Source organism: Motacilla alba, chromosome 21 (assembly GCF_015832195.1).
Source record: "Motacilla alba alba isolate MOTALB_02 chromosome 21, Motacilla_alba_V1.0_pri, whole genome shotgun sequence".
NCBI lineage: Eukaryota > Metazoa > Chordata > Aves > Passeriformes > Motacillidae > Motacilla > Motacilla alba.
The window spans coordinates 2140529-2154633 of NC_052036.1; the positions used below are offsets into that span (position 1 = coordinate 2140529).

A 14105-nucleotide genomic window follows, 5' to 3' on the forward strand; every position below is an offset into this window, starting at 1 on the left:
CAGGCTGTGCTTGTGTGGGTCCCCAGTCTCTGCTTAAAATTCGGGTTCTGCTCCTCCTCACAAAAACGAGTGCCACAAAAAAAAGGCACTGAGGGTGTGCTTGGAGGGTTTCAGGTCCTGGCAGATTCCACATGGACCTTGAGCAAATCTCACCTGCCCAGGGCTGGCTCTGAGCCTGGCCAAGGTGCAGGACAAAGCCCTGTCCTGGGTCAGGATTAAACTGCCCTAAATCAGAATTAAACTGCCCTGGGTCAGGATTAAACTGCCCTAGGTCAGGATTAAACTGCCCTAAATCAGAATTAAAGTGCCCTAAATCAGAACTAAACTGCCCTGGGTCAGGATTAAACTGCCCTGGGTCAGGATTAAACTGCCCTGGGTCAGGATTAAGCTGCCCCAGCTGCTCCAGCAGGAGGAGGGGAGGGTGTGCAGTGCAAGAACTGAAATCTCCCTCAGCCCTGAGTGCTGCTGGCTCTGGGAGAGGCCCTTGAAGCTGTGACTGAAACTCAATGTTCTTCCAGCTCTGCGTTTGATAACATTTTTCTTTCAAGCCAGTGCTGCCTGACCGGAGAAGAGCTCTTGGCTGGAGGTCTGGAGCCCCATTTCAAGGCAGGTTTTTCCTTCGAGACTCCCCTCTCCATCAGCCTTTTTCTGTTCTCTGCAGGCTCTGAAAGAAACTCCGAATTGGAGGCATAGCTCAGGTGAGTTTCTCCCTTGGTGCTGTGGTTGCAGCTCAAGCCACCAGCAGGGCTGAATTTGCACCTCTTTGGAGCTCCAAAGGCAGGATTTTCTCAGAGCCATGCACAGGCACGTTCCTGCTGCTGGGGAAGGAGGAACCATCCCTAGAAAGCAGCTGAGGGCAGCCAATTCCGCAGGAGGGAGAGCTCTGGACCCTGAATTTCTGCTATTCCTCCTCTGCCAGCTTCCCTTCCATTCTTTCCTTGCCTGTTCCTCCTTGCCCTGTCCTTTTCCTGGGGTCTGAGCCTCTGCTGCACTTTGTGCTGGTTCTGTCCTGGTGAGAATTGAGCAGGGAAATGTTCATGGGATTGGACACCCAGGCTCCCTGGCCTGATCTCTCCCGAGCTGTCTGAAAGCTCCAGGCCAGCTCGAGGCTGCAAATATATGAAACTAATAAAACATTGCAGGCTTGATTATGAACTAGGGTGGAAAAAAATCCTATTAAAGCATTTTTCATTATCAAAATTACAAGGCCTTTCTGAAACCTTTCGGATGCCTCAGACACCCCCAAGGAATTTTTACATGACCTTCCCCCTGCCTGGCGTTTCTGGTGGAACTGGGAAGAATTCCTGCAGAATTCCTTTTCCTCTGAGAGGGCAGAACTGGGGTTGAGTTCACCCCACCTCAGGATGAGACAGAAAAATTCAGCTGTCTGAAAGCCTGAGAATTTCTGAGCGAGTAGTTTCAGCTGTCTCAGAAAACCTGACAATTTCTGAGTGAGCTTTTCAGCTCTCTCTGAAAACCTGACAATTTCTGAGTGAGTCTTTCAGCTCTCTGAAAACCTGACCATTTCTGAGTGAGCTTTTCAGCTGTCTCTGAGAATCTGAGAATTTCTGAGTGAACTTTCTCAGCTGTCTCAGAAAACCTGACAATTTCTGAGTGAGCAGTTTCAGCTGTCTCAGAAAACCTGACCATTTCTGAGTGAGCTTCTCAGCTCTCTGAAAACCTGACCATTCCTGAGCTGTTTCAGCTGTCTCTGGAAACCTGACCATTTCTGAGCTTTTTTTCATCTGTCTCAGAAAACCTGACCATTTCTGAGTGAGCTTTTCAGCTCTCTGAAAACCTGACAATTCCTGAGCTGTTTCAGCTGTCTCTGAAAACCTGACCATTTCTGAGTGAGCAGTTTCAGCTCTCTGAAAACCTGACCATTTCTGAGTGAGCTTTTCCAGAAAGGCCTGAATGGATTTGGAGATGCCTCAAAGAACCTCCCAGGCAAACCCTCCGAGCCTCTTTGGGACCCAACCCCAGCGTGACAGGACCCAGCAGAGCCCAGCACAGCAGAAACTGCAGCTCCCGGCCCAGTCTGGGGCAGAGGGGCTGCTCTTTGCTTTTGTGGGGGTTTGTCAGCTCCCTGAGCCTTTCCCAAGCTGAGAGCCCAGCCTGCTCTCCCAGCATCTCATTTTTCACCCCAGGCCAGCCCGTGACAAATGACGTGGAGCATCCCCGGTGACACATTCCAAGGGGCTGATGTCGCCCTTCTGGATTCCTCTTGCTGCCCTCTCCCCCGGTTTTTTGGGGGTTTTTTTGAGTTTTATTTCCATTACACGGAGCTGACAGCTGCAGATTTGCCCTGCGTTGCTCACACGGTTAAAGAGAAGAGTTCATGTCCACCCCAGCTTGTTTCACTTTGCTGCTGCTCCTGGGCCAGCCCAAATTTCAGCTGCAGTAACACGATCCCACTTGGCAGAGCCTGAGAGAATCTTTGGCACATTGCAAAGAGGCTTAATGTAAAGTCTGCTTTTTTTTTTCCTTCTTTTTTTTTTTTTTTAATCTCTTTTTTTTTTTTAGGGCTTTTTGAAACTCCCCTGGTTGTGCTCAGCTCTGGCAGCGGCCGCAGGGCTGCTCACAGCCGCTCCAAATGTGAGCTCGAGGAGCACAAACGCAGGGAATGCCTTGAGTGCCCGTCCCAAAAAAATCCTCCAAGAGCCCCTGGAGAACATGGACCGGGCTGAACACCCCTCTGCAGGCGGCAGGAAGAGCTCGCTGTCCCTGCAGCAGAAGAGGAGCCGTGGCTGGAGGGCCACGCTGGGGCTGCTGTGTCTGTTCCCTGCGCTGGCTGTGCTGGCAGCTGTGGAACATCCAGCCGGAGCTGCGGGTCAGGAATTCCAGGTGAGGAGAAGGGAGCGGAGCCTCAAATGCCTGGGAGGGGAGCGGGGTGTCCAAGAGAGGCGCAGGTGTGCTCTGCTGAGGGGCTGGAATCTAAATATCCAAACATCCAGGTGTCTAAATAGAGAAACAGCTAATCTAATCTACATGGATAAAGATATCTGACAGGTCTACAGAGAAATGGATAAGTAGATCTATAGACAAAGAGATCTAAACAGACCTAAATAGGTACAAATAGATCTAAATAGATAAATATCTAAATATTGAAGTGTCTAAATAGATAAATATCTAATCTAAATGGATAAATATATCTAATAGGTCTATAGAAAAATAGATAAGTAAGTCTATAGACAAAGAGATCTAAACAGACCTAAATAGATATACAAATAGATCTAAATAAATATCTAAATAGATAAATGTCTAAATAGATAAATATCTAAATAGATAAATGTCTAAATAGATAGATGAATATCTCATCTACATGGATAAATATATCTAATAAGTCTATAGAGAAATAGATAGGTAGATCTATAGACCAAGAGATCTAAACAGACACAAATAGATACAAATAGATCTAAATAGATAAATATCTAAATAGATAAATATCTAAATAGATAAATGTCTAAATAGATAGAGAAATAGCTAATCTAAATGGATAAATATATCTAACAGGTCTACAGAGAAATAGATAAGTAGATCTATAGACAAAGAGATCTAAACAGACCTAAATAGACACAAATAGATCTAAATAGATAAATATCTAAATATCTAAATGTCTAAATAGGTATATTTATCCATTTAGATATCTATCTATCTAACAGGTCTATAGAGACATAGATCTAAATAGATAAATAGATCTATAGATAAATAGATCTAAACAGACCTGAATAGATACAAATAGATCAAAATGGATCTAAACAGATAAATATCTTAATAGATGAATGTCTAAATATCTAATCTAAATGGATAAATAGATCTGAATGGATCTAGAGACAAATAGATTTAAATAAATAAGTATCTAAACAGATAAATGTTTTCATGTCTAATCTACATAGATAAATTGATCTGAATAGATCTGTGGACAAATAGATCTAGGTAGATAAATATCAAACTAAATGAATGTCTGAATATTCTCCCTGTCCTCACAAAGCTGCTGCTGGACCCAGCTGCAGGAAAATCTGAAATCTGTCCTTGGAGGAAATGAAAGTGCTGAGATTTGGTCAGGAGGGAGGGAGACGGGGCTGTCAGACACGGGCAGGAGAAGCTTTCCAGCCTTTGAAGCCATGGAAAGTTCTGGTGCTGCTTCAGGAGCTGTCACCTCAGGCCTCTGCCTGCTCTGGTGACACGAGGGATGTGGCTTTGGCTCTCAGGGCATCATTTCTTCCATGGGGAGACTGCAGACAGCTCCTGCTGCCTCTGGAATGCGAGGCTGGCCGGGCTCTTCTGCCCCATGGCCACTGTCCCTGGCTCTTGGCCAGCGCCTCGCTGCCTCTGGAGCCCAATTTTCAGTGTCCTAGCCCCCAAAAAAGGGGACACAGAGCTGGAAAACTTCCCAAAGCCCCACGTTGGGTCCCATTCATTTCCCTCCAGCTTCTAAAAGGCTTTTCCAGCTGGAGCCAGACGTGTCGCACAGAACTGCAGCTCTTCTGCTGTTCCATGCTTTGAGGCACTCCAGGCTTTCCAGGGCTTCTCTTGGCTCTCAGGGCATTTTGGAGCTGTCAGAAAGAGCTCCCTGCACAAAGAGGTGCCTGTTTCAGCCATTGCTCCACATTTACAGCTGGGGAGTGACGGAGGAAATGAGAACTTTGCAGGCAGAGCTGCAGCACTGCTGTGGCCAGGAGCCTCCCGAGGGCTCATTTCTGCTCTCCAAGAAGGAGAGGAGCTGGTTTGGGATGTTTGGGGATGATGCAGGGCTGGGCTCATCCCTTGGATACCCCTCCGAGCTGCTCTCAGCCCCCAGGTGTCCATGGAGGGTTTTATTCTAAATAGATAAATATCTTAATAGATAAATGTCTAAATATCTAATCTAGATGGATAAATAAATCTCAATAGATCTGTAGACAAATAGATCTAGATAGATAAATATCAATGTAGATAAATGTCTAAATATCTAATCTAAATGGATAAATAAATCTCAATAGATCTGTAGACAAATAGATCTAGATAGATAAATATCTGTCTAGATGAATGTCTAAATATCTAATCTAAATAGATAAATACATCTGAATGGATCTAGAGATAAATAGATCTAAATAGATAAGTATCTAAACAGATAAATGTTTTCATGTCTAATCTAAATAGATAAATCGATCTCAATAGATCTGTGGACAAATAGATCTAGGTAGATAAATATCAAACTAAATGAATGTCTGAATATTCTCCCTGTCCTCTGAAGCCCCCCGGAACAGAGGCTTTAAGAGAATTAATTGGGATTTATTGAAGGCCTTTAAGAGGTGCACCTTGGGCAGTGAAAAACCTCTGAGGGTTTCCAGAAACCTCTGGGTTTCCAGCCCAGGGTGGATGACGGCCACAGGTTTGTCACACAATTAAATTTGGTCCATTTACATATCAGGGGTTAATCCTCCAATTACAGCTTCAGCTAATGAAGTCATTTATCCCAGTTCCCCCCCTGAAACTTAATTTTATTTATGCTTTTCAGGGCCTGAGGGTGTGGGGTGCCCTTGGATCTCAGGCCCAGAGGAATTGTTGTGTCTGACAAAATGGGAAAACACCGGCTAAGGCTTTCTTGTGGAGTTTAGAGTTCTGCACTAATGCAACAATTGAGAAACAGAGGCCGAATAAACACAAAGGCTAACCATCAAGGCTAAATCTTAGGGCATCCGCTGTCCTGGAGTGTCTGCCATGTCCTGTTTTGTCTTTAAGGAAGAGGTGCCAGCCCCAGGTGTGCCCAGCCCGGCCCCTGCCCGGCCCCCGGCGCGCAGCAGGCGCTACACCATCACCCCCGGCCACCTCAAGTGGGACCACTTCAACCTCACCTACAAGTAAGGCCTGCAACCAGCCCCAGAATGATCCCGGCACCTTCCCGGATTCTCCTGCTCCGTCCAGTGGGTTTGGGTTTTGCCCCTGTGGCTTTTGGGGGCCGCTCCAAAGCAGGAATGTTGGGATAAATGCTGCTCCTCTGGCTGGAGTGAGGCCGGTCAGGGCACAGGCAGGCTCCCCACACCAGGGACCTCCCTCAGAAGGTCCTGACTGAGGATTGAGTCTGTTTATCCTGGTGGGGTTTTTTTAAGAGTTCTGTTTGAAGCTCAATCAGCACTGAGGGAAATCTCTGGGTAATCACTGGTAAATTTGAATTTACCCTTTCAGGTTTTCACAGTTGAAAGGTGAGCTCAGGATTTCTGTCATTTCAGGGCTCTTAGCAAGGCAGAATCAGCCCCTCTCCGTGGGAGTAGCTGAGTACTTGAGTCAGGCCCTAAACTTTTGAATATTGTTCCAGGAGGCAATGGGAGGATTCCCAAATTTTTGAAGCTTTCCATGAAAAGATAATGCAGGAATTTTTCAAAGCTGAGCCCTCCCTTGGACCATCCCTTCAGCACAATTGAGTTTGCTAATGTTGTGCTGCTTAGCGAGGGATTTCAGCAATCCCTCTTCATTTCTCCCTGACAAATAAACAATAGAAAGCCCCTGCTGCCAGTCCTGTGCTGAGGGAGGGTTCTGCTCCTTCCCTTGCTCACCCCAAACAGGCTCAGCCTCCTGAGAGCCTTCAGTGCCCAGGTTTGATACAAAACCTTCTGCTCCCTTTAGGATGTGCTGGGACCGGGGGAGGACATAATCAGCATAGCTAAAAATCATCCTGAGGGGATAGAGAATATGCCCAGCTTGTCCCAGTTGCTCCACTTGAGGCAGTTCCCTGAGGGCAGATCTTCCTGTGGGACCAGGTAAGTTCCTGGGAGCCATCTGTGCATCTCCATGGCCCAAACAGGAGCAGATCTGTGCATCTCCATCAGCTTTGGCCAAGCAGTCCCACCCTGCTTGTTTGTCTCTCTGCAGCCCACGGTGTTTGTGCTCCTGGGCTGAGCTTTGGATCATTTGTCCTTGGTGCCCAGCTGGAGCAGGAATTGTTTTGTCTCCCTGCTCTGGCAGAGAGCTCAGCATCCCCTGCTGTGAGCCCAGAGCCACCCACTGAAGCAGCACAGAATGGGGAAAACAGAAAAGCTGAACCTGAGGGATCAGAAGGACATTTCCTGAGGGTGTGTGTCGCTGTCACATTTTCTGAAAAATCCCCTTGCCCAGGATTCTTCTCCTGGGAAGCTGAGGAGCCTCAGAGAAAAATGAAAACCATAATTATCTGATTGCTTCTCCTGTGTTTTTCTGCTTTGGAATGTGTTTGGTGATTGTTTCATTGGTTTCATGTGAATTGTTTTAATAATAATTGATAACCAGTCAGGGTCAGGCAGTTCAGGACTCTGGGAGGAGTCACGAGTTTTCATTATTCTCCTTTTAGCCTTCTGTCTGTATCCTTTCTGTATTCTTCAGTATAGTTTAGTACAGGATTCTTTTATAGAAAATAGAATCATAAAATAATAAATTAGCCTTCAGAGAGCATGGAGGCAGATTCACCATTGCTCCCTGCCACGGGGCACCTCACAAACACCCCAGGTGTGCTCTGTGTGTGTGTCCCTGCTGTGTTCTTTTATATAATATAGAATCATAAAGTAATAAATTAGCCTTCAGGGAGCATGGAGGCAGATTCACCATGCCTCCCTGCCACGGGGCAGCTGGTAAATTCTCCAGGTGTGCTGTGTGTGTGTCCCTGCAGGATCCTGTCCTTCCCCAGGAACCTCCTGAGCGCCAGGGCCACGCGCCGGGGGCTGGCGGCCGCGTTCCGCATGTGGAGCGAGGTGTCCCCGTTCAGCTTCAGGGAGGTCCCGAGGCACCTCCCCAGCGACCTCAAAATCGGTGAGTGCCCCCCTGGGCTCCTGCACCGGGCCAGGGAGCTGCGGGTGTGGCAATTCCAGCAGTTCCAGGGTGTAATGCAGCATCTGGGCGGGGGGGACTCTTGGATGAAGTTTGGGGTGTCCTTTGCCTTGAGCCGAGTGAAGAAATCTACTTTTGTCTGCTCAAGGAAATATTAATGTCACAGTTAGCACCTCCTGTGAAGCTTCAGGCATTTGCCAAGAATGAACCCTCAGATTCTGCTGCTGGGATCCCACGGGTGGGGAAAGCCACAGGAGAACAAGAATAAGAATCCACAGGTGGGGAAAGCCACAGGAAAACAAGAATAAGAATCCACAGGTGGGGAAAGCCACAGGAGAACAAGAATAAGAATCCACAGGTGGGGAAAGCCACAGGAGAACAAGAATAAGAATCCAGGGCTGGGGAAAGCCACAGGAAAACAAGAATAAGAATCCACAGGTGGGGAAAGCCACAGGAGAACAAGAATAAGAATCCACAGGTGGGGAAAGCCACAGGAGAACGAGAGTGCACAGATTCTTACTCCCCAGCTGTGGAAAGGGAATGTTGGGAGGTGGAGTGACACAGCCAGGGTCACACAGAGCAGGTGAGGGGTTCTGGTTGTTGGTGGGTTCAATCTCCCTCTTGCTGATCCCTTTGGAGCAGTCACTGCTCCATCCCTTCCCTCCTCCTCTCCACGGCTGCTCCTGAATTTCCTGGGGCCTGGAACAGTTCAGTGCTGAGGTGTTTTCTGCTCAAGCCCTCAGCTCTTCCTGGGATTTCTGAGTGAAGCACAGATTGCTGGTGCCAAGCAGGTTCAGCCTCATTTCACACCACGCTCCCCTCGTGACGAGGCTCCCAGGGCTCTGTCCTGTCACCTGTGGGAGCTCCAGGTGCCCAATTCCAGGCATTCAGGATCCCCTGTGGTCCTGCTGCAGCTCTGACTCCGAGGCATCTGCTTATTTATGTTCAAAACAGAACAATCCCGGGGTTATCAGCTCTGTCCAGCTTCTCTCTCAAAAAGATCATTTCCACCTGGTGTTGCCAGGGGAGCTCAGCGTTCCCTGCTGGAAAACAAATTCACTGGTGTCCTCTGGGAGCAGCTTCCATGCAGGGTCAGCACTGCAGAGCGTTGCCATCAGTCCTGACAATCGCTTTGCATTTCTCTCCTTTTGTGGCTCTGGAGGCTGGAAAACCCCTGGGATCCCATCAGAGACCTTCCCGGCGAGCCAGGGGTTTCCTGGGCAGGCTGATCCTGCTGGATAACCCTCAGGCTGCTGCTTTTCCCCCAGGTTTCTATTCCATCAACCACACAGACTGCCTGGAGTCCCTGACCCACCACTGCTTCGATGGCACCACGGGGGAGCTGGCCCACGCCTTCTTCCCACCCCACGGGGAAATCCACTTCGACGACCACGAGTACTGGATCCTGGGCAACACCAGGTTCAGCTGGAAGAAAGGTGAGCACAGGGAGCATGTGGAATGCCTGGGGTTTAGATTTTCCTCTGGGATTTGCCTGAGCTGGGAAAGTGACAATGAGACAGTTGGGGTTTCATTGTGGGGCTGGGAGTTGTTGTTCCTCTGCCCTGAGCCTGCTCTGTGTGGTGGCAGGGCCATTTCTTGCTGGAATTATTTGGATTAGTGAAATCACTGGATAGTTCAGCCACATCCTTCGGTTAAAATCCACGTGCTGGATGCTGCCAAGAGGCTTGAGTTGGACCCCAGGCTGTGGAGGTCAAACAAGAGCCTCCTTCAGCCTGGAATCTTCCCAACCCCATTTCTTCAGCTCAGAGCTGTGGGAGCAAAGAGCAGGAAGCTGAGGAGGGTCAGTGTTGCACTGGGTCAAACACTGCTGCTCCAGAGCAGCTCTCCTGGAGCCTGGCACTGCTCTGGGTCCTGCTGCTGGGAAAGAGAAGCATGTGGAAATTATTGGCTGGATTTGGGCCCCAGCAGACACAGAGAAGATGAACCTGGGGCAGCTTTGCCCATTCTAGTGCTGAAATTGATGCCTTGGGAAGGCTGGCCTGGAGCAGAGGCTGGACAGAGCTAAAGAACAAAGCAGGGATTTATTAAAGGATCTCCTCCATGGTTCCACCTTGGGCAGCACAAGAGCCCAGCCAGGGCTGCACCCAAGAGGAGCCAAAATGGCCCCAAAAAATGGATGATTGGTCACAAAATGAGAAGTTCTGCTCCGTTTGCATCTTGGAGTGAATTGTCCCAGTCCAGCTCCAGCCCGTGCAGTCCCACCCTGCTTGTTTGTCTCTCTGCAGCCCACGGTGTTTGTGCTCCTGGGCTGAGCTTTGGATCATTTGTCCTTGGTGCCCAGCTGGAGCAGGAATTGTTTTGTGTCCCTGCTCTGTGCAGAGAGCTCAGCATCCCCTGCTGTGAGCCCAGAGCCACCCGCTGAAGCAGCACAGAATGGGGAAAACAGAAGAGTTAAAACCTGAGGCATCAAACCCTTTCCTCTGGTTTCACACTAGCAAGGATTGTTGGTGAAGCAGAGCTGTACACTGCTGTACAGCCCAGCCCAGCTGCTTTCCTTCCCCAGGGGTGTGGCTGACAGACCTGGTCCACGTGGCCGCGCACGAGATCGGGCACGCGCTGGGCCTCATGCACTCGCTGAACCCCAACGCCCTGATGCACATCAACGCCACCCTGACGGGCAAGAAGAGCATCTCCCAGGATGAGGTGTGGGGAATCCACAGGCTCTACGGTGAGAAGGGGGCTCAGTCCCTGCAGGGCTTTGCCTCAGGTGGCAGCTAGAAGCTGTGGAGCGATCCTGGTGTCACATCCCAGCTCGTGCTGCTGCTTTAGAGCGTTCCCCATCCCAGCTCCACGCTGCTCCTCTGACATTTCACCCAAAGTGGGTTGCTCAGTCTCCCCCAGCCCCTCTAACGCCTCATCTCCTCCTGTTCCAGGCTGTAAGGACAGGTTATTCATGTGCCCATCGTGGGCCAAAAAAGGCTTCTGTGAGAAGCGCAGGAAGCTGATGAAGAAGCACTGCCCGTCCACCTGTGACTTCTGCTACGGTACCGGGGGCTTCTCTGGGGCTGGGGGCTGCAGGGGAGGAGGGAAAAGGAGCTTCATTTCCCACCAGGGAGCAGTGACACATCCCTCTCTGCAGCTCCTGAAGGGGGCTGTGCTCAGCTGGGGTCGCTCTCTTTCTCCGGGCAGCACTGACAGAACAAGAGGACGCAGTCTCAGGCTGCCCCAAGGGAGATCCAGGCTGGAATTGAGGAGGAAGTTTTCCACACAAAGAGTGGGCAAACACTGGAATCATCTGCCCGGGGAGGTGCTGGAGTCACCATCCCTGGATGTGTTTGAAAAAAGCCTGGATGTGGCACTGGGTGCCATGATCTGGTTGAGGTGTTGAACATGGCTTGGACTCGATGGTCTTAAAGGTCTCTTCCAACCTGGAAATTCTGTGATTCTGTGATTTCTGTGATTCTGTGATCTTTGCACATCCATCACGCTCTTTGTCCATCCAGGAACTGCTCAGGAAGAGGAGGCACTTTTTCACCAAGTCATTATTTAAGGAGCCTTAAACGCATGAATTTGAGTGTCCTTTTGGGGTGATAAAGCTCCTTAACTGCTGCCATTCCCTTCTCTCCCTGCACAGAATTCCCATTTCCAACGGTGCCCCCCACTCTGCCCCCCCCGAGGACCAAAACCAAGACGGTGTCCGAGGGCAGGAACGTCACCTTCCGCTGCGGGCAGAAAATCATCCACAAGAAAGGCAAAGTCTAGTAAGTGCTCTGTGCTCATCCAGGCCTTAGGAAACCCCGCGGGCCAAAATCCACGAGGAAGAATGATAAAAAAAACAGGGTGAGGAAAAATGGAGTTTATAATCTGGAGCTCAAAAAGGAGAAAATCCAATTTTATATACAGCACAAAGCTAATGGCTGCTATCAAGCTGAATTCCCCGGCTTGAATATTTATATTCTTTATATTCTGCAAAATATTTATAAAAATTTTATATTTTCCTCTTTTTTAAATTTTAAATATTTGTATTATTTTTATAAAATACATATTTTTATTTTATTCTGCAAAAAAACCCCATTAAATTTCAATTTATCCTTCCAGGTTTTAATGAGTTAGTTGTTACTGAAGTAGGAGCAGGTTCTGGATGTATCTAAAATTTAGGTTGGCTCAAATCCATGAGTTGGTTTAGACTTGAGGACCCAAATTTCCATCAACTTCCAGAGATTCAAACTCCACACTGCCTCATGATTATGAATACACCTGAAATAGAGTAAAACCCAACTTGGTTTTGGTAAAGTTCTGCTCTACACTTACTCAGCAAAACGCGTCAGTAGAAATGACAAATATTCCCTTCAGCTTCCATCCTTTTTCTTCTGACAGCTGGTATAAAGACAAGGAGCTTCTGGAATATTCCTACCCGGGGTATTTATCCCTAAACGAAGATCACATGAGCATCATTGCAAATGCCATCAACGAGGGGACTTACACTTGCATAGTGAAGAAAAAAGAAAGAATCCTGACGACTTATTCCTGGAGGATCAGGCTGAAGCACTGAGGCAGCCCTGGATGCAGCTCCTGCAGCCCTGGATGCAGCTCCTGCAGCCCTGGATGCAGCTCCTGCAGCCCTGGATGCAGCTCCTGCTCCTGTTCCCAGCTGCTCCTTTGGCCTTTTAGAATTTCATCTCCAGCAGTGCAGCTGAATTCTTCAGCAGCTGCTTTACCTTGGGCTAAGGAGACTCCGGGACCGGCTACTGGAATGTCAAACTCTTCCAGATTCCTTTGAATGATAAAGAATTTATCAACTATTTGCTGTACAGAGAATTAAAAACCTGGTTTGGGTTTTTTTTTTTGTAAGAAAAGCATCAGATGGAGCTGTGTGAACTGCTGCAAACCAGGAGCAGACTCATCCCCCTGGGACAGGGGCATGGCAGCAAAAGGACAAGTTTAACACTCTTGAGTGTTTTCCTGCCATTTTTTACATCCTGGTGCACTGCAAAAGAAGAAATTACACTGCTAAGCCTTAATATTCATTTTCTTTCACTTGTCAGGAGGGTGAGGGTCACACAAACCCTGTTCTGCTCCTCAGCAGTCCATTCCAACACGTTCCGTCCAAGGATCCACAGAACAGCTCCTCCCCACAAGTGGTTTCCTGTGGTTTGAGGGCTTCCCTCTTATCCCAAGAGGCATTTCTTGCTCAGTTTGGTCCTTGAGAGGTCTGGGCTGCCCTGAGTTTGGTAATTAAGGGGTTTGAGCTGCTAAGTTTGGTTCTTGAGGGGTCTGAGCTGCTCAGGGTTTGGTCCATGAGGAGTCTGAGCTGCTCTGAGTTTGGTAATTAAGGGGTTTGAGCTGCTCAGGTTGGTTCTTGAGGGGTCTGAGCTGCTCAGGGTTTGGTTCTTGAGGGGTCTGAGCTGCTCAGGTTGGTTCTTGAGGGGGCTGAGCTGCTCAGTTTCATAATTAAGGGATCTGCACTGCCCAGTTTGGTAATTAAGGGATCTGAGCTGCTCAGAGCTTGGTCCTTGAGGGGTCTGAGCCTTGAGCCCTGTGGGATTGAGGTGATTCCCCCCTCAGGATGAGGTGGAAGTGCCCCTCCAGCAGAAGAGCTCAGGAGTGGCTGGGAAAGGAACAATTCCATGTCGTGGCCAAGCTCCGCAGTGGGGTCATGCTTTAATCCCCCACAGCTTCCCTGCACTCCTGCGGGTTCCTGGGGAAGCTTCTGGAATCAGGAACGTTCAGCTGCTTCTCCTTCAGGCTGAGGGGAGCAGGGAGTTTTGTCCTCCTGCACAGGAAAACAAGCAGGCTGCGTTCCCAGCTCACCACAACTGCGGCACAGCCGCATTCCAGCCTTTCCCCAGGAAAACTCCCCAGCATGGACTGAAACCCATAGAATGTTTAGGATTGGAGTGAATCCCTTACTGGCCTGGCGCCCAGCTGTGGTTGCAGGAAAATGTGGTGTTTTCCAGCTCTGCCTGTTCCCAAAACAAAGTGACAGCTTCACAAATCAGGGGCTGCAGAGGATGAGATTCCATCATGATTGCTCCTCTCCTCTTTCCCCAGAAAGGACTGGAATGTGGCCTTGCACAACCACTACAGCTGACTTCTTCTCTGGATGGAAAAAGGGCATATATTAAAAAAAAACTTTCACAGAAAATAAAGTTTCAAGTCTCCATATTAAATCTTTTTTTTTTGATTTATAAAACAATAGAGTAATTTGTTTTGCAGCACTGTAAATACATTTACAGAACAAAAAAAAAAATCTGGTTAGGGAGTATCAAACCCAGCCCAGCTCTCTCCAAGGATACAAACCTCATAATTGTCATTTTTCTTTTTGCCCCAAATATATTCAGACACAAACAATTTAGTTACTTAAA

General features: G+C 48.5%; 1 protein-coding gene across 1 annotated transcript; it reads left to right on the plus strand.

Annotated features, from left to right (window-relative positions):
- Positions 1-327: 327 nt before the first annotated feature.
- MMP23B (matrix metallopeptidase 23B) lies at positions 328-13910 on the plus strand. The gene is made up of 10 exons (XM_038160075.1): positions 328-698; positions 2524-2844; positions 5725-5843; positions 7622-7761; positions 9048-9215; positions 10304-10468; positions 10674-10784; positions 11375-11501; positions 12118-12333; positions 12376-13910. Exons 2-9 carry the CDS (start codon positions 2674-2676, stop codon positions 12290-12292), a joined length of 1176 nt encoding a protein of 391 aa, XP_038016003.1. The 5' UTR covers positions 328-698; positions 2524-2673; the 3' UTR covers positions 12293-12333; positions 12376-13910.
- The last annotated feature ends 195 nt before the right edge of the window (positions 13911-14105 follow it).